Source organism: Seriola aureovittata, chromosome 13, assembly GCF_021018895.1.
Source record: "Seriola aureovittata isolate HTS-2021-v1 ecotype China chromosome 13, ASM2101889v1, whole genome shotgun sequence".
In the NCBI taxonomy this organism is placed as follows: domain Eukaryota; kingdom Metazoa; phylum Chordata; class Actinopteri; order Carangiformes; family Carangidae; genus Seriola; species Seriola aureovittata.
The window spans coordinates 5,215,966-5,235,800 of record NC_079376.1 but is presented as its reverse complement, the minus strand read 5'-3'; the positions used below and the strand labels follow the sequence as shown (position 1 = coordinate 5,235,800).

Below are 19,835 nucleotides of genomic sequence, written 5' to 3'. Positions count from 1 at the left end.
CTCTATTCTCCTCTGCTCTGTTCCTCTCCTCTCCTCACCGCGTCTTCCAGGTGATGGAAACCCAGATGAGGAGGAGGATGGAGCAGGTGAAGGAGCTGTTTACCGACTGCACAGACGTCTTTGAGGAGCTGATTGCTGTGAAGAAACACCTAGCTGAGAAGATAGAGGAGTGCCAGTCAGCTGTAGAGAGCATCCAGTGTTCTCTCAGTAAAGTTGATGCTTCAGGACCAGAGGTTGAAGCCCAGATACAGGTATACAGCTGCTTTATTGCAGAACAAAGTACAGTTTAGCAATATAAGAATGAACAAAATTAGGATATATATATACAATATATATATACTGTAATAGTATACACTGTGAGCAGTAAAATATACAGACCTAAAGTACAGGATCTCATTCATAAAAGGAAATATGAATAATTTTTAATGGGTTTTCAGCTTATTCAATTCAACCTTATATCAGTCCCACATTAGTGAGTTAATCAATAACCTCTATTTTTACTATTTCATCTCTCCCCACCAGGATCTGTGTGATGATCTTGAGACTCAGGAGGAACAGGCTGAGTCCGTGTTGAAGGAGGTGGGTTTGGTTTCCAGTGTGGCCAGTCCTCAGGTGCTGGAGGCGCTCTCTGTAGACTGCAGCAGGCTGAGAGAGGCCATCTCCCGCACCAAAGACATGATTCACCTGAAGAGAGAGGAGAGGGATCAGGGCCTGCTCGAAGTGGTCAAAAGTTTGTATTTCCTGTTTCAGCAGTGTGTATTTTTGAAAGTGACCAGAATTATCATTGAGTGAGGTGGTGATATACAGGGTGATATCTTGTTCTTTCATTCTTCGTTATGGTAATAGTTTCCAATTTTTCCTCAGATGAAAGGCAGTCATTTGAGGCATGGTTCCAGGACTTGCAGCTATCTGTCAATGAGTTCTTTGAGAACCCTGAGAGCAGAACAGATGTGGAATCATCTCTGCAAAGGCTCACTGTAAGTGGATGGAGGAGTAGATGGATGATTGGAGAGAGAGGCATGTATGACCCTAGTCATATGAACCTATGTGATCTAGGTCTGATAAATAGATAAAACTTTTCAAGATGGATGGGTCCTCACCATTTCTCTTGTGTGCATCAGAGTTTCTTAAAATCCAAGGATGGAGAGAGACGTCTGGACCAGCTGAAGGTTCAGCTGGAGAGAGGCAGCCAGCAGATCCCTCCCCAGCAGCTCTCCGAGTTCACCGCCTGGCTGAAGGAGCAGCAGGAGGAGGTGGGCACGTTCAGAACTCATTGCCACAACAGGCAGAAACAAATGGAGTCCCTCCTCAGTGACTTGAACAGGTAAATGCTGTCTTGGTTCCTCAACAGCACCAGTTCACATTAATACAAATGAATCACCATTCCTACAAACAGTCTTTTAAAAGTTGTCAGCATTTTATCATGAATGAACACAATATTATCTGGACTTTGTGATCAGTGACATTGTAAGTGTAAGTTAACGCGTTCCTTGACTTGTTTGTGTGTGTTTTTCTTGTGTTCTCTAGTCTACAAAAGCAGCATGATGGCTTCCGTGAGTGGCTGCAGAGCAAAGAGAAACAGTCTGTGGTGTCAGACAAAGTCAAACTCCTTCTCAAAGACCTTCAGGATGAGAGGTGATTTTCAACTTGAAACATTCCAGCTTACATGCAATAAAAACAAAATAATTTATTGTACTGAGGATACATATGGTATTAATACAAAAGTGCACATAACACACATACTTCTTCACAAGAGAAATGAAAGTGTGATGAAACATTTTGCTGCCGTTTTAACTGGGAGTACTGTTCATCTTTGAGAATGATACAGTACATTGATCACTAACACAAAGGCAGCGACATCCTCCTTGTTTTAGGGAAAAACAAACATGCATGTTTGCCACCAAATAAGGCAAAATTGCACCATAAAATTGTTTCACCATTGTAATGAATGGTTGTAGAATATGAGACATATCTACTGATTACCTGTACTGATACTGGTGTTAGTAGGCTACATATTTAGGATGAGCTAAACTGCAAAAAAATAATGCCTGAAGTCTAGAACTGTTAATCCACAGTGCAATACAGGTTCAGCACATGCTCTGTGATGCATTGTCTTGTGTACTTTGTGTCTCTCTTTCAATGTGACAGTGGTAAAGCCGAGACCCTCAGTGAGCTGGTAGCATCAATACGCAGACAAGGGGTGAGAGCTGAAAGCCTCCTGAAAGACAGTGATAACCTTATACAGCGCTACAAAAACCTTGAGGCAAGGCTGCAGGAACAGGCAGAGGCCCAGAGTGCCCTGGAGGAGGAGTGCGACAGGTTTAATACCCAGGCTGGGAGCACCAGGACCTGGATCAGTGACCTTCTTCAACCCCTCACCTCCCCAGGCAGAGACATACAGACGGAGGAGTTGAAATGCAAAGCACAGGTCAGTAGAAAGACTTTAAGTCTGATCTGAGATAATTGACTCAAATATTCACATTAGCCTATTATGTTACCCTGAGCTGAAGCTGACAGGAATTTGATCATAAGGTTTAGAATAAACTTAAGTGTAATGTAACTAAGTGTTGCACAAGTACAACATTTGATCTGTTGGAAGCACAAGATAAAATGTCAGAAGGTCACCAAAGTCCTGAGGATTTATCCTCTTAGGACCATGAATATAAAAGTACCAATTTCCCATTGTGTCACCAGGCCATTCTGAGCTCCAAGCCTGAGGGAGACTCTAAGATGAACGACCTGATAAGACAAAGCCAGAGTCTGTGTGAACAGGAGGACCTCAACAAAAGCAGGAAACAAGAAATCCAAGAGTCGGTCAGAGAAATGGAGGAGCAGTGGAGGACAGCCCTGCAAACAGCTGAGGACTCTCTGAACAAGCTGGAAACACAAGCCTTGTTAGACCAAGACCTGGTCTCTTTCAAAACCCAGAATGAAAATATCCAGTCCTGGATCAGAGAGCAGGAACAGAACCTGCTGTCTGTTGGTGGTAACATGCAAGTTGAAGAAACACTAAAGATTGCACAAGTGAGTTTAAGATTGTGTGTGGATCAATTTGTGGTGGGTTATAATTTCAAGAACATCTTGTAGTGGTCAGATAATGGGATATTTGTTGTTTTTCAGGCTACTCTGAGCTCCAAGCCTGAGGGAGATTCGAAGCTCCACGATCTGAAGCAACAGTGTCAGAGTCTGTGTGACAACCAGGCCTTGGACGAGAGCAGGAGACGAGAGCTTCAGGACGCAGTCAAACACAAAGAGGAGCAGTGGAGCAGAGTCTTGAAGGCTTCTGAGGAGGTTCTCAACAAGGCAGAGACTGAAGCTGCCTCTGAGAGGGACTTTGATGCTTTCAAAACCCAAAGTGAAAGCATTCAGTCTTGGATCAAAGAGCACAAGCAGAAGCTGTTGTCCCTGAATAGTCAAATGCAGTTTGAAGAAAGATTACAGATTGCACAGGTGAGTTAACGAGTCAGGTTTGACTTGAAAATATCAGGCTGTAATGTTCATAATATCAGAAATAATTTAGTGTCAGTATTTATTTTATTTTTACTGACTTTATAGAGAAAATATCCTACATCATGTTTGATTGACTAACTATGAAGCAGTGTTGACCAGTGACAAGTTTGTAGTTGGAGTTCCCTCACCACCATATCTGTGTGTTCACCTTCAGGCTGTGTTGACTGCCAGACCTGAGGGTGAGTCCAAGGTGCTGGATCTGAAGCAACAAGGCGAGAGTCTGTCTGAGCAGCTTGAGGAGAGCAGAAAACCCGAGGTTCAGCTGCTGGTTGAAGACACAGAGCATCAGTGGAGAACAGTCCTGCAGGCTGCCAGGCAGGCAGAGCTCAGAAGTCTTTCAGATGACTTTGACACTCAGAGTAAAAACACTCAGTCCTGGATCAGAGACAGACAACAGAAGCTGCAGTCTTTGGGTAGTCACACACCACCTGAGAAAAGATGTCACACTATCGAGGTTTGTTTCAACTTTTTGATGAGTTGCCTTTAAAAAGATATGGCATTAAATTCATTACAAGTGTCCATTTAATACATCCCTGATGTTTGAAAGTTTAAAAATGTTGGGGATTGATAATGTCATGAAATGCCACTGAGTCTGACAAGATTAGTTTTAAACTGATTAAAGATAAGCCATTTCTGACAAGGTCGAGCTGAGATGTACTAAAATGGTTGTAAACAACATTTTCTATCCAGCAACATGTTTTCTGATATCAGTTTTACAGCCTAACTCTTCATCTGTCTTCCTGTTATTCCTTTTGTTAAAGCTCTGAGGTCTGAATTAATCAGCTATTGCAGTTAATGAATATTGTGTTTGCATTATTGTGGTCTTCTGTAGACCATCTTGAGCTCCAGACCTGATGGTGACTGTAAGGTGAACAACCTGAGGAGGCGAGGCCAGAGTCTGTGTGACCATAAAGATGCAGACGAGGGCAGGAGAGTGTATGTTCAACAGACTGTCAGAGAGACAGAGGAGCAGTGGAGGACGGTCCTGCAGGCTGCTAAACAGATCAAGGCTGCTGCAGAAGCACAGATCGCTCAGGAGACTGAGAGGAAAAAGTTAGAGGTGAGAGAAGTCAATGTAAAGTTTTTGACCTTTTTTGGCCCTGTAGGTATCATAACAATCATATATATGTATTTTTGCAAGTCTTACAATGCTCCCACAGTGGGAATGTATGATGAATTCTCTAAATAAACATGCGCAAAACATGTTCTCCCTCTCCCTGAGCCATTTTAAACCACCTCATTAAGTGTACGTGTCTTTTTCTTTTCAGCTGAGGGAATTTGATACCTGTCAGCAGGACACTGGGCGCTGGCTTGTAGACCTTCAACAGCGACTGGGCTTACTGGGCAGCCAAACCAAAGCTGAGGACAGACTGCACACAGCACAGGTGAGCTGAGAGGCCAAGAGCAGTGTGGCTCATGTTACAGGGAGAAATGACATCACCATAATGGAGAAGAAAGTGGAACATTTAGCAGCTACAGAAGCAGATATTTTTCTCAGGAGCTGGTGGAGGCCAAAAAATAGATAATACAATCACAGCTACAAATGAATGATAAAGTGACTCTCTGTCTGCTGGAAGAAACATGCATGTGTCCCAACCCCAGAATTATGCTGTGGATCTCACAGATTATGTTCATTGCTTTAAACCAAGCCTTGCCTTTTAGATGTGACTTTCTTTATCTTATCTCCAGGACATCATGAGCTCCAAGCCTGAAGGAGACTCCAGGCTCCAGGAGCTGAGGAGACAAGGCCAGAGTTTGTGTGGTCAGGATCTTGAGGAACACAAAAAGCAAGAGGTTGAACAAAAAGTTAGAGATGCTGAGGAACAATGGACTAGAGTCCTGCAGGATGCTAAGCAGGCTGTGGATAAGGCTGAGAAGCAGTGTGCTCTGGAGGGCCAGCTGAAGGACTATGAGGCCCTGAGAGGAAACACCAGAGCCTGGCTGGAAGAGAAGCAGCAGAGCCTTGTCTCTGTGGACGGTCAGAAAGATCCAGAAAAGATAATAAATGTTGCACAGGTCAGTTGCCATACAAGATTAGGCAAAAACTTGGACATCTGTGCTAATATAAAAGTTATATGTGACATATAGCTAGCAAGCATGCTGTTTTGGTCTGCGCTTAAGTAACTTACTTTTCTCAAAATTAGCTTTTTTGTTTTAAGTTTTAATTCCTTAACTTTTGCATGTTTTTTTTCGATGATTTTTGTCTTTTCAATGTTAATATTTAATATTTGATATTGATATTTTATCACAACTCAAAACAGGATTGATTTGACTGTTCAGATTATTTTGTAAAACATGATCGTTGTTTTTTGCACCCTTGACATTCTCTGCAGCAGCCATAATTTATTTTCTCCTCTCTGTTTGTTGTAAACACACTTGGTAACTTCTTCTCAGACGATCCTGAGCTCCAAGCCTGAGGGAGACTCCAGGTTGACAGACCTGAGGAGACAAAGCAAGAGTCTGTCCGACCAGGAGGACCTGGAGGAGAACACGAGACAAGAGGCTCAGCAGACAGTAAAAGACTCAGAGGAGCAATGGAGGACAGTCCTGCAGACTGCTGAGACCACTCTGAAGAAAGCTGAGGTCCAATACTCACTCTCCAGGGAGATGGAGGCCTTCTGTAACCAAGCAAGGAGCACTAAAACCTGGGTTAAAGAGCTGCAGGAGCAGGCTGAGTCCAAAGGGGAAGGCACTCAGGGTAGCAAGGCTGAAATAGAAGACAGGCTGAACACAGCACAGGTAAAACATAAAATACAGGTTTTATTCCAAAATACTGTGTATCTAAAATCCATCATTTGTCATTATTTTCAGTAGAGAAGTACATCAAGTAAAATATCATTATTTTATTGGCTTAGAGCAAAATAATATAATTAATTAATGTATCATTTGAAAAAGAAAAGATGACAAGATGATTATATTTGTAAGACATTTTTATTTCAGGACAGTGGACAAATGACAACTGTTCAACAGTAAATATCTATATCTATAATAAATATAATTTAATCTAATAAAAACTATGATTGTGTCTTTAGGTCATCCTAAGCTCCAAGTCCAATGGTGAGGCTCAAGTGATGGAACTGAAGAGTCGAGCAAAGAGACTTTGTGAGCAAAAAGACTTGGAGGGAGAAAAGAAGCTTGAGGTTCAGCAGATGGTCGAAGACATTGAGCAGCAGTGGAGGACGGTCCTGCAGGCTACTGAGGAGAATCAGAGGTACAGAAAGCTCTTTTCAGATGTTTGTGGGGAAACAGATCAGCTGTCTGAAGTTTGTTATCAGGCTCAGACTTCTGTGGCTGTAACAGACAGCAACACACTGAATTTCTTTCCAGTGGCAGTGTTTAATAACATTTTTATCAGATCTGCTTATTGAATCTAAATCCTTTGAAATCCTCTATCAGATTCACAGTATTAAGGTTTACTAACTCTTTAAACTAATAAATCAAGAAAACAATATTGATAATATCTATGAATTATTAAAGACTGACATTCCTGGTAGATTACACATTTGTTTGTTAGCTAATGACTATCTCAATATTTTTTTCATTACCCATGAATAAAAAAAAGAGAAGAGACAAGAAAGATTCCACTAGAGATTTACAAGATGGAACCGTTTTTTAGAACTCAACCTTAACCAGCAGCCATTATGTGACTGAAAGGCTTATGTGAATATGACTTCAGTTGACTTAATACTGAATTTACTTTGAGTCTGATTTCTAACGTTATCTGTCATATGCTGTTACCCATCAGAGAGTTGAAGGGTGTTGTGGAGCGCCTGGAGTCCTGTCAGCGTAAGCGAGGCCAGGCTGAGGCCCGTCTGGCTGAGCTCCAGAATCAGACGTCCAACCTGCCACGTGTCTTCCCCTGGCCGGGCCTGGGAGAGCGGAGGCAAGCAGTGGAACAGGCCCAGACCCTGCTGGACATGAGCACAGCCCTGGCCCCTGTCCTCTCAGACCTCCGCACACAGGTAAAGACCTCATATTTCTTTTCCTGCTGTTTTTTTGTACGACTTTAATAAAGCTGAAAGAATGTGATTAAGATTAAGTTAAGGCTCACAAAATACAATAGAACATATACTTTAGAACATCCTCATTGTGCTGCACCGCCCCCTAGGCTGCAGAGCTGTTTGAGATCACACAGGACCATGGCTGGACCGATCCCTCCTGGGCAGCCAAGCAGGAGTCCATTCCTGCTCTGCTGAGAGAGCTGACTGTGAGTTCAGTGCTCTTTGCTTACCTTCTGTTACAAGTAAAAACTGTGTTACTCAACTTCTCTGTTTAGTACAGTACCACTACATTTTCTTTTTTGCTTCCTCCATTGCCCCCCAAAACAAGATCATCTTCTTTGGCCCACTCCAATATGCCCTTATTCCCCTCATTCCCCTCTTCCAAATAAAATCTAAAAAACTACTGTTATTTTCAGGATGCGGTGGCTAACTTGGAGCAGGGCATCCTGACAGAGAGGCAGTGCACACAGCTGGTGGAGCAGCATGAAGCAGCTCAGGATTGGCTGAGGGAGCAGGTTAAAGGCCTGGGAGCTCCTCCAACAGACAGACAGGGTCTGCACAGCACTGTCAATACTCTGAAGGTCAGATAATACAACATAATCACACAGTTGTTAGCTGTTAGATAATCCAGAGGCACTTATTTTGATCTATCATTGAAATTATTCATGTGACGTTGCACCAAACTGAAGAAATTACTTTACTAATAATAATAAGACATTTGAAGAAAACATCAGAGACATGAGAATTAATTTGTGGAATGTGTATGCATGTTCAGTTTATCACTAACAAATTGCAAATGTATACGTTTAAAAGGATGTAAGACATAATGTAGTAATAGCAACTGTTATTTTACTTTGACAATCTTACAAATTAAAACAGCCTCATTACGCTGTTGTTAGTCGTTCTTTGTTGTGGTTATAGTCAAAAATACTTTCAAAAGATGTTAATCACTGTTCATTTCAATAATCTGGATCTCCAGGCTTTGCTCCAGACAGTAGACAGGGAGCAGAGAGAGATGAAGGAGCTAGACTCTGCCAGAGACAGTTTGCTGAGCCTTTGCACCCCTGGAGGTCAGGATGCACTTACCCTGGAAGTCAGTCACCTCCACAACCTCTGTGCCACCTCGAAGCATGAGGTAAGGGAGCGCCTGATGGCCTGTGAGGCCCAGCTGGAAGAGCTGGAGAGTCAGTTGGCCAGGAGAGTCCAGGATCTAAAGGAGAGAACGGCAGCCCTGCAGTGGGAGCTCCGCTCTCTGGACCAGGCGCTCAGTTACAGTGAACCACAGAACAACATTGCTCAGCTCCAACAGCACTGGCACAGCCTTCAGGTTGTTACTAAATTTAAATTTACAAAATTTCTGATTCAGTTGTCTTAAAAAAAAAAGGCATATGTAAGCAACTTTTTAGGGAGCAGTTCACATCAAAAATATGAACCTGTGCAGTTTAGAAACTGCAGATATGCATGCATTACATATGTGATGTTGTCCCCTTCTGTTAGACCTGTGAGAAGTCACTAGAAGATTTGGGTGTGAGAGTTCACGATCTCCACCAGGAAGTAAAGTCAACCCCTGCCACCAATGAGCTGCCAGCAGAAATTATCAGTGTGGTTGAATCTTTATGCCAGCAACATGACAGGTATCTATTTAACTGATGACATTTACTTGTTGTTGTAGCAAAGCTGTTAAATGAATGCACAAACAAAAATTATTGCGATTGTTACTCATGTCAAAAGACGGTGAACACCACTATTTTTGCCACTTTTTGTTTGATTCATACATTTTTGTTTCACTTGAGATATAAATGGGAAAATATAGAGTGAAACATGAACTTGATCTCAGATGACATGCTGTACCATCTGTCCAGTTTGCTTTGGGGCTTTTTGAAGTGTAGATAGCCTACTTGAACAAATTCTCAGCTGGAATCCTTCTATTTCTATTTAGTTTTCGATTATTCTTACATACCCTTAACAAGGCAGACTGGGTCATTCTGCTCTTGATCAATTACAAGGAAACACAACGTTCTCTTTTATTTATTACATATTTGAGGCATCCAGAGATAACATTTTAACCAATACCTGGTTTCATTGATCTAACTTAAAGGACTCACATCCACACACAAACATTTTCCTATTGTTTGTTATGTCAGAAGAAAGTTTTTAATCGGTTCTTGTACTTGCAGTAGTTCCTGTTTGCACACCGTTTTAAAAGTTTTTTTTTTTTTTGCCCGTTTTCATTTTCATCTCATCTAGAATAATAGATTCAGGTACCATGCAACATGTTATGTTTTAAAGAAATGTGCTTAATTCTGTCTACAGTCTAAAATCCAGGCTGAATGAGCGTCAGGGTACCTGCTCTACAAACACAGCTCGCTGTCTGACGGATTGCCTTCATGCCCTGCAGCAATGGAACCACAACAAAACATCAGAGTCATTTTCTTCTGTACAGGTTTCTTTCTTTGAATGTTTTTACTTCTTTGCTGACAAATACTTTGTTTCAGTAACACCCTTCTTCACATTTGTGAAGTTAAATATATGTGAGAGCTGCATAGTAAATGTAATTTTCTGCAGTTAGCTTGTTGTTAGTGTTCTGTTCAGAGGCATCTTGCTTGTAGATGTTGGAATTATAATAAGAGTCTATTTAAGAAAGCTTAGTGAGTTTAGGGATTTGTGAAATGTAACATTTCAAGTCTGTGGACCACTTAGCAGTGGCTTATTTATACTTGCCTGGCAATGTGTGATCCATTTTCTGATGATATTTCACATATAGATTTGTCATCACTGCAGACACTTAAATACTTTTTTCTCCTGGTTTTAGGTGACATTAGAGGAAGGTGAAAAGCTGCAGATGAGCCTGCGGGAGGCGCTTTCTCACCAGCAGTTTCTAACAGACTGCCTGATGCCAGTTTTGTTTGAGAAGCTGGAGAAAGAGGGGTCACAGACACTCAGAGAAGCAGACACACATAAAGGTTTTCTAAGCCAGAGCTTAAAGGTATTTGATTAAATATATTTGGAATCGAATTTCACAGGATCATAGAAGTTTCATTTAAACAATATACAAATTAATATATACAAGTGTTATATCATTTGTTAAATATTTTGTGTTATATTTGAGAAACGGCTAACTTTGTAGTAATTAATGCATATTTATCCTTTCATTCAAGGTACTTGAGGAAAAGAGGAACAAAAAACCACATGACATTGACAGTCAATCCTCTGATGTCCTGTCCGTTAATCTAGAGGAGACAACGACCTCTGTAGTGGCACCACCACGAAAAAATAAGCACACATCAGAGAAAAAACATCAAGTGAAACTACAAAAAACCACTCCCTTAACAGAAAAATCTGTTGAAGATGAATTGTCAGTTTCAGCTGATTCAATCATAAAAACTGAAGCTGAAGCGTTAGTGTCAGCAGTCTTGGAACATGCAAAAAGTACTGGTGAGGAGCAAACCACAATTGAAACAACAAAAAAGAAATCTCAGAGTCCAACCCATACTTCAGAATTTATAACAAAACAAAGTTTCAACACCTCTGAAGAGGCACAAGTTAAAAGTGTAAAGCTAGATGTCACAGGTGAGCATGTTGAAGCTGAGCAAATTAAACCTGCTGTTGTGGAACCTACACAGATCCAAAAGGTCATTGAAAAGTCTGCAACTGTCGTAAGTGAGGAAACTAAACCTGTACCAACCAGAAGAAAGTCCAAAGCTTCAACCACTGATAGACTCACAGAGCAAGCTCAGACCACGACCAGGCCTGGACTTGGACATACTAGTAAAGAGGCAAGGAGTCCAGAAGTGTCCTCAGAGATTAGTGATGCAAAACCTACACAGATCAAGGAGGACTCTGAGAGTCTCCTAACTTCAGAGCCTGTCACAGAAACAGATGTTGACCAGCCTAAGCCTGTACAAAAAAGGCAGGAGTTAAAGGGTTCAAAAGTTTTCACAACTTCAGAAACTGTCACTACCCAGGGTATAACTACTGAATACTATGCGGAGCTTGAGGATGATAAGACTTCTTCAACTGCATGGGTGATCACAGAGCCATCTGAAACTGCTATTTTGGAAGAAAGTAAGGTTATACCAACCAGAAAGAAGTCAAAGAGTCAAGATGTTTCACCTGCTCCAGAGCCCGTGTCAGCGGCTGAAAGACCTACATGTGTGGTTAAAGAACCTGAGATGTCTCCAACCACAGATTTAGTTCCAGGGCAACCTGAAATTGCTGTTTCGGAACAAAGTGAGATTTCACCACCCAAGCGAAAGTCAAAGAGTCCAAACCTTCCTCAAAAACACACCGACCAGCAGGTAGCAAAGATGAAGGTAGAAAGTCAACCATCTTGTTTGAATTTGAGTGAGCAAACTGAAAGTATCAGTATGGAAGAAATAAGACTCATACCATCCAGGAGGAAATCAAAGAGTCTTGAGGTTTCCACAATTACAGAGCGAGTGTTTCCCCTCAATAGAAATACTGGTGTTGATCCTAAGGAAACAAGACAAGAACTTGAGGAGTGTCCCACAATCCCTCTTTCACAACTTTCAGATGCTGAAACTGCTGATGTGGAAAAAAGTAAGATTCTGCCACCGAGGAGAAAGTCAAAGAATACAGAACTTCTTCTTAAACTTGCTGACACTGAATTCCCTCAGATAATGGAAGGACCTAAAGGTCAAAGATCTTCGTTGAGTTCCAGTGACCAAAATAAAAATGTTGTTATCGAAGAAATGCTTCCATCACCCAGAAGAGAGTCAAACACTGGTGATGTTGCCACAACTCCTGAGACAGTTGTTACAGATGTTAGATCACCTGATGGAGAGGTTGAACAAAATAAGAAAGAACTTGATGGTCAAAAGTCTTCAACTCCATTTGTGGCCACAGAACCAATTAAGAGTACTGTTGTGGAAAAAGGAAAGCTTTCACCAACAAAAAGAAAGTCAAAGGCCCTGAAAGTTTCCCCAGAATCTGCCACCAAGGATGTTGCAGAGATCATAAAAGAGCCTGATAGACAGAATCCTTTAGATCAAGTTGAGGCAGAAACAAAGCTCATAGCGACCAGAAGGAAGTCAGAAGGTTTTGATGTTAGCATTGCTCCAGAGCCGGTGTCTGCTATTGGTGGGACTACTGAGTGTAGGGAAGCTAGGAAAGAACTTGAAAGTGGGAAGGCTTTTTCAACTGCACAGGTAATCATGGGATCAACTGAAATTACGATTGTGGAAGAAGCTAAGCTCACACCAGCCATGGAAGAGCCTGGCAGTCAGCAGCCATCTTCAACTCCACAGGTGGTCACAGCACCAGCTGAAATTACTGTTGTGGAAAAGGGAAAGCTTTCTCCAACCAAACAAAAATCAAAGAGTGTGAAACTTTCCCCAGAACTTGCTACCACAGACCTGACCAAGACCATGGAGGAGCCTGGCAGTCAGCAGCCATCATCAATTCCAGAGGTGGTCACAGCACCAGCTGGAATTACTGTTGTGGAAAAGGGAAAGCTTTCTCCAACCAAACAAAAATCAAAGGGTCTTAAACCTTCCCCAGAACTTGCTACCACAGACCTGTTAAAGACCATGGAAGAGCCTGGCAGTCAGCAGCCATCTTCAACTGCAGAGGAGGTCACAGCACCAGCTGAAATTACTGTTGTGGAAAAGGGAAAGCTTTCTCCAACCAAGAGAAAGACAAAGGGTCTTAAACCTTCCCAAGAACTTGCTACCACAGACCTGACAAAGACCAAGGAAGAGCCTGACAGTCAGAAGCTATCCTCAGCTCCAGAGGTGGTCACAACACCATCGGAAATTACTGTTCTGGAAAAGGGAAAGCTTTCTCCACCCAAACGAAAGACAAAGGGTCTTAAACCTTCCCCAGAACTTGCTACCACAGACCTGACAAAACCCAAGGAAGAGCCTGGCAGTCAGCAGCCATCTTCAACTCCAGAGGTGGTCACAGCCCCAACTGAAATTACTGTTGTGGAAAAGGGAAAGCTTTCTCCAACCAAACAAAAATCAAAGGGTGTGAAACTTTCCCCAGAACCTGCTACCACAGACCTGAAAAAGACCTTGGAAGAGCCTGGCAGTCAGAAGCCATCATCAACTCCACAGGTGGTCACAGCACCAGCTGAAATTACTGTTGTGGAAAAAGGAAAGCTTTCTCCAACCAAAAGAAAGTCAAAGAGTCCAAAGGTTTCTCCAGAGCTTTCACACAGGGAGGAAACACAGGCCATGGAAAAGCCTGACAGTCAAGTAACTGAAGCTGCTATTGTGGACGAAACTAAAGTTATACCAAACAGAGGGAAGTCAAAGGAAGGTCCTGATGGTCAGAAGCCATCTTCAACTCCAGAGATGGTCACAGGACTACATGAAATTACTGTTGTTAAAAAAGAAAAGCTGTCACCAACCAAACAAAAATCAAAGGGTGTGAAACTTTCCCCAGAACTTGCTACCACAGACCTGTTAAAGACCATGGAAGAGCCTGGCAGTCAGCAGCCATCATCAACTCCAGAGATGGTCACAGCAACAGCTGAAATTACTGTTGTGGAAAAGGGAAAGCTTTCTCCAACCAAGAGAAAGTCAAAGGGTCTTAAACCTTCCCCAGAATATGCTACCACAGACCTGTTAAAGACCATGGAAGACCCTGGCAGTCAGCAGCCATCTTCAACTCCACAGGTGGTCACAGCACCAGCTGAAATTACTGTTGTGGAAAAGGGAAAGCTTTCTCCAACCAAACAAAAATCAAAGAGTGTGAAACTTTCCCCAGAACTTGCTACCAGAGACCTGACCAAGACCTTGGAGGAGCCTGGCAGTCAGCAGCCATCATCAATTCCAGAGGTGGTCACAGCACCAGCTGAAATTACTGTTGTGGAAAAGGGAAAGCTTTCTCCAACCAAACAAAAATCAAAGGGTCTTAAACCTTCCCCAGAACTTGCTACCACAGACCTGTTAAAGACCATGGAAGAGCCTGGCAGTCAGCAGCCATCTTCAACTCCAGAGGAGGTCACAGCACCAGCTGAAATTACTGTTGTGGAAAAAGGAAAGCTTTCTCCAACCAAGAGAAAGACAAAGGGTCTTAAACCTTCCCAAGAACTTGCTACCACAGACCTGACAAAGACCAAGGAAGAGCCTGGCAGTCAGAAGCTATCTTCAGCTCCAGAGGTGGTCACAACACCATCGGAAATTACTGTTGTGGAAAAGGGAAAGCTTTCTCCACCCAAACGAAAGACAAAGGGTCTTAAACCTTCCCCAGAACTTGCTACCACAGACCTGACAAAACCCAAGGAAGAGCCTGACAGTCAGAAGCCATCTTCAACTCCAGAGGTGGTCACAGCACCAGCTGAAATTACTGTTGTGGAAAAAGGAAAGCTTTCTCCAACCAAACAAAAATCAAAGGGTGTGAAACTTTCCCCAGAACTTGCTACCACAGACCTGTTAAAGACCATGGAAGAGCCTGGCAGTCAGCAGCCATCATCAACTCCAGAGATGGTCACAGCAACAGCTGAAATTACTGTTGTGGAAAAGGGAAAGCTTTCTCCAACCAAGAGAAAGTCAAAGGGTCTTAAACCTTCCCCAGAATATGCTACCACAGACCTGTTAAAGACCATGGAAGACCCTGGCAGTCAGCAGCCATCTTCAACTCCACAGGTGGTCACAGCACCAGCTGAAATTACTGTTGTGGAAAAGGGAAAGCTTTCTCCAACCAAACAAAAATCAAAGAGTGTGAAACTTTCCCCAGAACTTGCTACCAGAGACCTGACCAAGACCTTGGAGGAGCCTGGCAGTCAGCAGCCATCATCAATTCCAGAGGTGGTCACAGCACCAGCTGAAATTACTGTTGTGGAAAAGGGAAAGCTTTCTCCAACCAAACAAAAATCAAAGGGTCTTAAACCTTCCCCAGAACTTGCTACCACAGACCTGTTAAAGACCATGGAAGAGCCTGGCAGTCAGCAGCCATCTTCAACTCCAGAGGAGGTCACAGCACCAGCTGAAATTACTGTTGTGGAAAAAGGAAAGCTTTCTCCAACCAAGAGAAAGACAAAGGGTCTTAAACCTTCCCAAGAACTTGCTACCACAGACCTGACAAAGACCAAGGAAGAGCCTGGCAGTCAGAAGCTATCTTCAGCTCCAGAGGTGGTCACAACACCATCGGAAATTACTGTTGTGGAAAAGGGAAAGCTTTCTCCACCCAAACGAAAGACAAAGGGTCTTAAACCTTCCCCAGAACTTGCTACCACAGACCTGACAAAACCCAAGGAAGAGCCTGGCAGTGAGCAGCCATCATCAACTCCAGAGGTGGTCACAGCCCCAACTGAAATTACTGTTGTGGAAAAGGGAAAGCTTTCTCCAACCAAACAAAAATCAAAGGGTGTGAAACTTTCCCCAGAACTTGCTACCAGAGACCTGAAAAAGACCTTGGAAGAGCCTGGCAGTCAGAAGCCATCATCAACTCCACAGGTGGTCACAGCACCAGCTGAAATTACTGTTGTGGAAAAGGGAAAGCTTTCTCCACCCAAACGAAAGTCAAAGGGTCCTAAACTTACCCCAGAACTTGCTACCACAGACCTGACAAAACTCAAGGAAGAGCCTGACAGTCAGAAGCCATCTATAGCTCCAGAGGTGGTCACAGCCCCAACTGAAATTATTGTTGTAGAAAAGGGAAAGCTTTCTCCAACCAAGAGAAAGTCAAAGGGTCTTAAACCTTCCCCAGAACTTGCTGCCAGGGACCTGACAAAGACCAAGGAAGAGCCTGGCAGTCAGAAGCCATCTTCAACTACAGAGGTGGTCACAACCACAACTGAAATTACTGTTGAAGGAAAACCTTCTCCAGCAGTTTCCCAAGAACCTACTAACAAGGAGCAGATTCAGACCAAAAAGGAACATGACCATCAAAAGTCACCATTGCCTTCCACAGAGCAAATTGAGGTTGCTGCTGCAGACGAACCTAAGCTTATACCACCCCGAAGAAAGTCGAACAATGTTGAAGTATCCACAGCTCCAGAGACAGACTCTGCCCTTGAAAGACCTACTGATGTAGAGCCTAAAGAAACTAAGAAAGAACTTGACAGTGTGAAGCCTGCCACAACTTTAGATATGGTCACAGGACAGCCTCAAACACAACCACATCTCTCTTCCGAGCCTACAGACACACCATTCATAGCAGATTACATTGACAAGTTATGGAAAAACACAGCAGATATTCAGAGGAGATATCTGGTCCTTGATATGCCTGACATAGAAGTTACCCAGACACATGAAATAAAGCCAGTCCAGCCAGAGGCGGAGATTGTGGCTGAAAGGGACTCCACGAAACCTACTTCTGCTGTTTTTGCAGTGGCACAGCCTCATGAGGCAGAGGCAGAACTGGCAGAAATAAGCTCATCTGAGCGAGAAATAATGGAACTAAGCGAATCTATGAGTCAGCTGAAGATCATGGAAACCACACAGGAAAGACCCAGAGAGGACAAGGAAATCTGTGTCCAAAAAGAATATGCTAAAATTGATGAAATTCACAATGTGGGAGAAGTGAATGTTTTACAAAAGACTGCAAAGACTGGTACACACAAATATGAAATCGTAACTGTCTTAAAAGAAAAAGAGCATGAGATGGATATAAACCAATCAGGTATCATGAGTGAGACAGTACCAGAGAGCAAAGATATGGCTATGTCTGATGTTCAGCGAAAGAAAGTTGCAGTTGAGATTACCGGGGTAGAAGTGGGAGAAATCAGTACTGACAGTGTGGCTAAAAGTGATTCCACTCAACCTACCTCTGCTGATGATGCAGCTGTGCAGCCACATAAAGCAAAAACATCATTTGCAGAAACAAGTTTATCTGAGCATGACACAGAGAAACTGAGCCAAACTGTGATCCAGTTGAAGCTGTTGAAAACCACACGGGAGGGAGAGCAAACTGAAGTGTCTACACATGCCATGCAAGATTTCCCAGAAAGCCTGGGTGAAAAGTCTGTAAAAATCCAAATGGAGCCTGAAGTGCGCATTCTCCAACTAGATATACCAACCAGTCCAGAGGAAAATAAAAGCACATCTATCACAATAGCAAAGGAGCAAAAGGTGGATATTGTTGAAACAAGTGTCCAACGTGAAAGGGTGCCAGGAAGTAAAGATGTAACTACCGCTGATGTTAAACCAGAAAAGGCTGCAGTTAAGATGACAAAAGCACCAGAAATCTCTGCCGAATGTCCAGACAATATGGCTCAAATGGACTCTGCTCAACCAACCTCTCCTGCCTCTGAAGCATTGTCATCACATGAGACAGGGACAGAATTTATAAAAATAAGCTTGTCTGAGAAAGATATGGTTATACCAAGCCAGACCGAGACTCGGATAGAGCTCTTAAGGACCATGCATGAACAACCCCAAGTGGTCAAGGAACATGTCCAAGAACAGTCTCCTACACTGTTGACACATGGCATGGACAAAACACCCAAGAGCTTGGATGAGAAGTCTGTTACAATGGAGAAAATTCACATGGGGCCTGAAGTGCGCATTCTGCAACTAGACATAAAGACCACTACAGAGGAGCATGAAAACACAACTGTCACAAGAGCAAAAGAGCCAAGAATACATATTGTTCAAACAAGTATCCAAAGTGAAAGAGTGCCAGAAAACAAAGATAAGACTACTGCTGATATTAAGCCAGAGAGAGCTGCAGTTGAGGTGACTGTGTTAAAGGTGCAAGAAAGCAGTACTGAATGTCAAGACAGTGTGGCTCAAAGGGACTCACCTCAATCCCATTTTGCTGTTTCTGAATTAATGCAACCATGTGAGACAGAGACAGAATTTATAGAAATAAGCTTATATGAGCCAGCACCAGAAAAACCAAACCAAACTGAAACTAAGATAGAGCTCTTAAAACCCACACAGGACAAACCTACAGAGGTTAAGGAACATGGGGTTCAGGAAGAACATCCTGAAGTGGCAACACATGGTATGCACGATATACCCGAGAACCTGGATGAAAAATCTGTTAGAATGGAGCGTGAGGTGCGTGTTTTACAACTTGATATACCAACCAGTCTTGTGGAGCATGAAAACACATTTGTCATGAAGGCAAAAGAGCAGAGGGTAGATATAGCTAAAACCCAGTGTGAAAGAGAGTCACAAAACAAAAATATTACTACAGCTGATGTTCACCCTCAGAAGGCTGCAGTGAAGACAAGAGCGGAAGTTCAACAAATCACCGGTGAAAGGCAAGAGAATGTGACTCCTAGTGACTCCACTCAACCCACCTCTGTTGCTTTTGCAGCAATGGAGCTGAGTGAAGCAGAGACAACATTTGCAGAAATTTGCTTATATGAGCAAGACACTGTAAAACCAAGCGAAACTGTGATTAAGCTAGACCTCTTGAAAACCACACAGGAAAGACCCAAAGAGGTCAAGGATGGTGAAGTTCAAGAAGAGCATGCTGAAGTGTCTATGTCTACAAAAGACGTGCATGATGTACCCCAGAGTCTGGATGAAAAGTCTGTTAGGGTGGAGAAACTCCACAAAGGGGCTTCAGCATGTGTTTTACAACCAGATACACAGGCCACTATCAAGGAGCATGAAATCACATCTGTTAAGATCACAAAGGCGCCAAGGACTGATATAGATCAAACAAGTATCCTGTGCGAAAAAATGCCAGAAAACAAAGACCCAACTTCCACTGGTGTTCAGTCAGAAAAGACTGCTGTTGAAACAACCATGATAGAAGTGAAGGTTGAGAAACATGTCATGGATGATTCACCCAAGGTCCTTAATGAAAAGACAGAATTAGTAGAAATAAGCTTTTCTGAACAAGACACGGTTAAACCAAAACAAACTGATACTCAGGTAGAACTCTTTATAACCGCACAGGAAAGTCTCAAAGGAGTCACGGACCCTGGTGTCCAAGAAGAACGTGCACAAGTGTCGACACATGAAATAGATGATATACCCAAGAGCCAGGATGCAAAATCTGGTACAAAAAGAGAAATCCACACGAGTGTACATGAATACAAAACTGTCACAGAAGAGGAACCAAGGATGGATTCAAGTATCGAGTTTGAGACAGTTAAAGAAAGCAAGGATATGACTACCACAGACGTTCAGCCTGACAAATCTGCAGTAAAGATGACCAGGGTAGAAGTGAAAGAGAGCCGTACTGAATCCCTGTCTGGACTCAGTGTGTCCCATGAAGCCCAAATGGACAAACACACAACAGATGCAACAGAAAAGAAAGAAGAACAGGAGGAGGAGAAGAAGAGGCCAATTGAGGAACAAGAAAGGGAAACAATGGTTAGAGTAGAGCTACAAAATGTAGCCTCAGCAAGCACCACTGATGAAGTGAGGCTTCAGGACTTTGGTTTGCCACAGG

General features: G+C 42.8%; 1 protein-coding gene across 1 annotated transcript in view; it reads left to right on the top strand.

Annotated features, from left to right (window-relative positions):
• syne2b (spectrin repeat containing, nuclear envelope 2b) overlaps positions 1-19,835 on the top strand; it is a 105,765-nt gene that overhangs the window by 10,541 nt on the left and 75,389 nt on the right. The window contains exons 14-35 of the mRNA XM_056393850.1: positions 51-251; positions 523-730; positions 865-977; positions 1,122-1,324; positions 1,528-1,635; positions 2,149-2,428; positions 2,695-3,024; positions 3,121-3,450; positions 3,665-3,964; positions 4,343-4,570; positions 4,779-4,895; positions 5,200-5,526; positions 5,905-6,249; positions 6,543-6,721; positions 7,256-7,472; positions 7,619-7,717; positions 7,928-8,092; positions 8,491-8,838; positions 9,009-9,145; positions 9,825-9,954; positions 10,324-10,497; positions 10,670-19,834. Of these exons, the coding sequence (XP_056249825.1) occupies positions 51-251; positions 523-730; positions 865-977; positions 1,122-1,324; positions 1,528-1,635; positions 2,149-2,428; positions 2,695-3,024; positions 3,121-3,450; positions 3,665-3,964; positions 4,343-4,570; positions 4,779-4,895; positions 5,200-5,526; positions 5,905-6,249; positions 6,543-6,721; positions 7,256-7,472; positions 7,619-7,717; positions 7,928-8,092; positions 8,491-8,838; positions 9,009-9,145; positions 9,825-9,954; positions 10,324-10,497; positions 10,670-19,834 (13,704 nt within the window). The remainder of the gene's footprint in view (positions 1-50; positions 252-522; positions 731-864; positions 978-1,121; positions 1,325-1,527; positions 1,636-2,148; positions 2,429-2,694; positions 3,025-3,120; positions 3,451-3,664; positions 3,965-4,342; positions 4,571-4,778; positions 4,896-5,199; positions 5,527-5,904; positions 6,250-6,542; positions 6,722-7,255; positions 7,473-7,618; positions 7,718-7,927; positions 8,093-8,490; positions 8,839-9,008; positions 9,146-9,824; positions 9,955-10,323; positions 10,498-10,669; position 19,835) is intronic.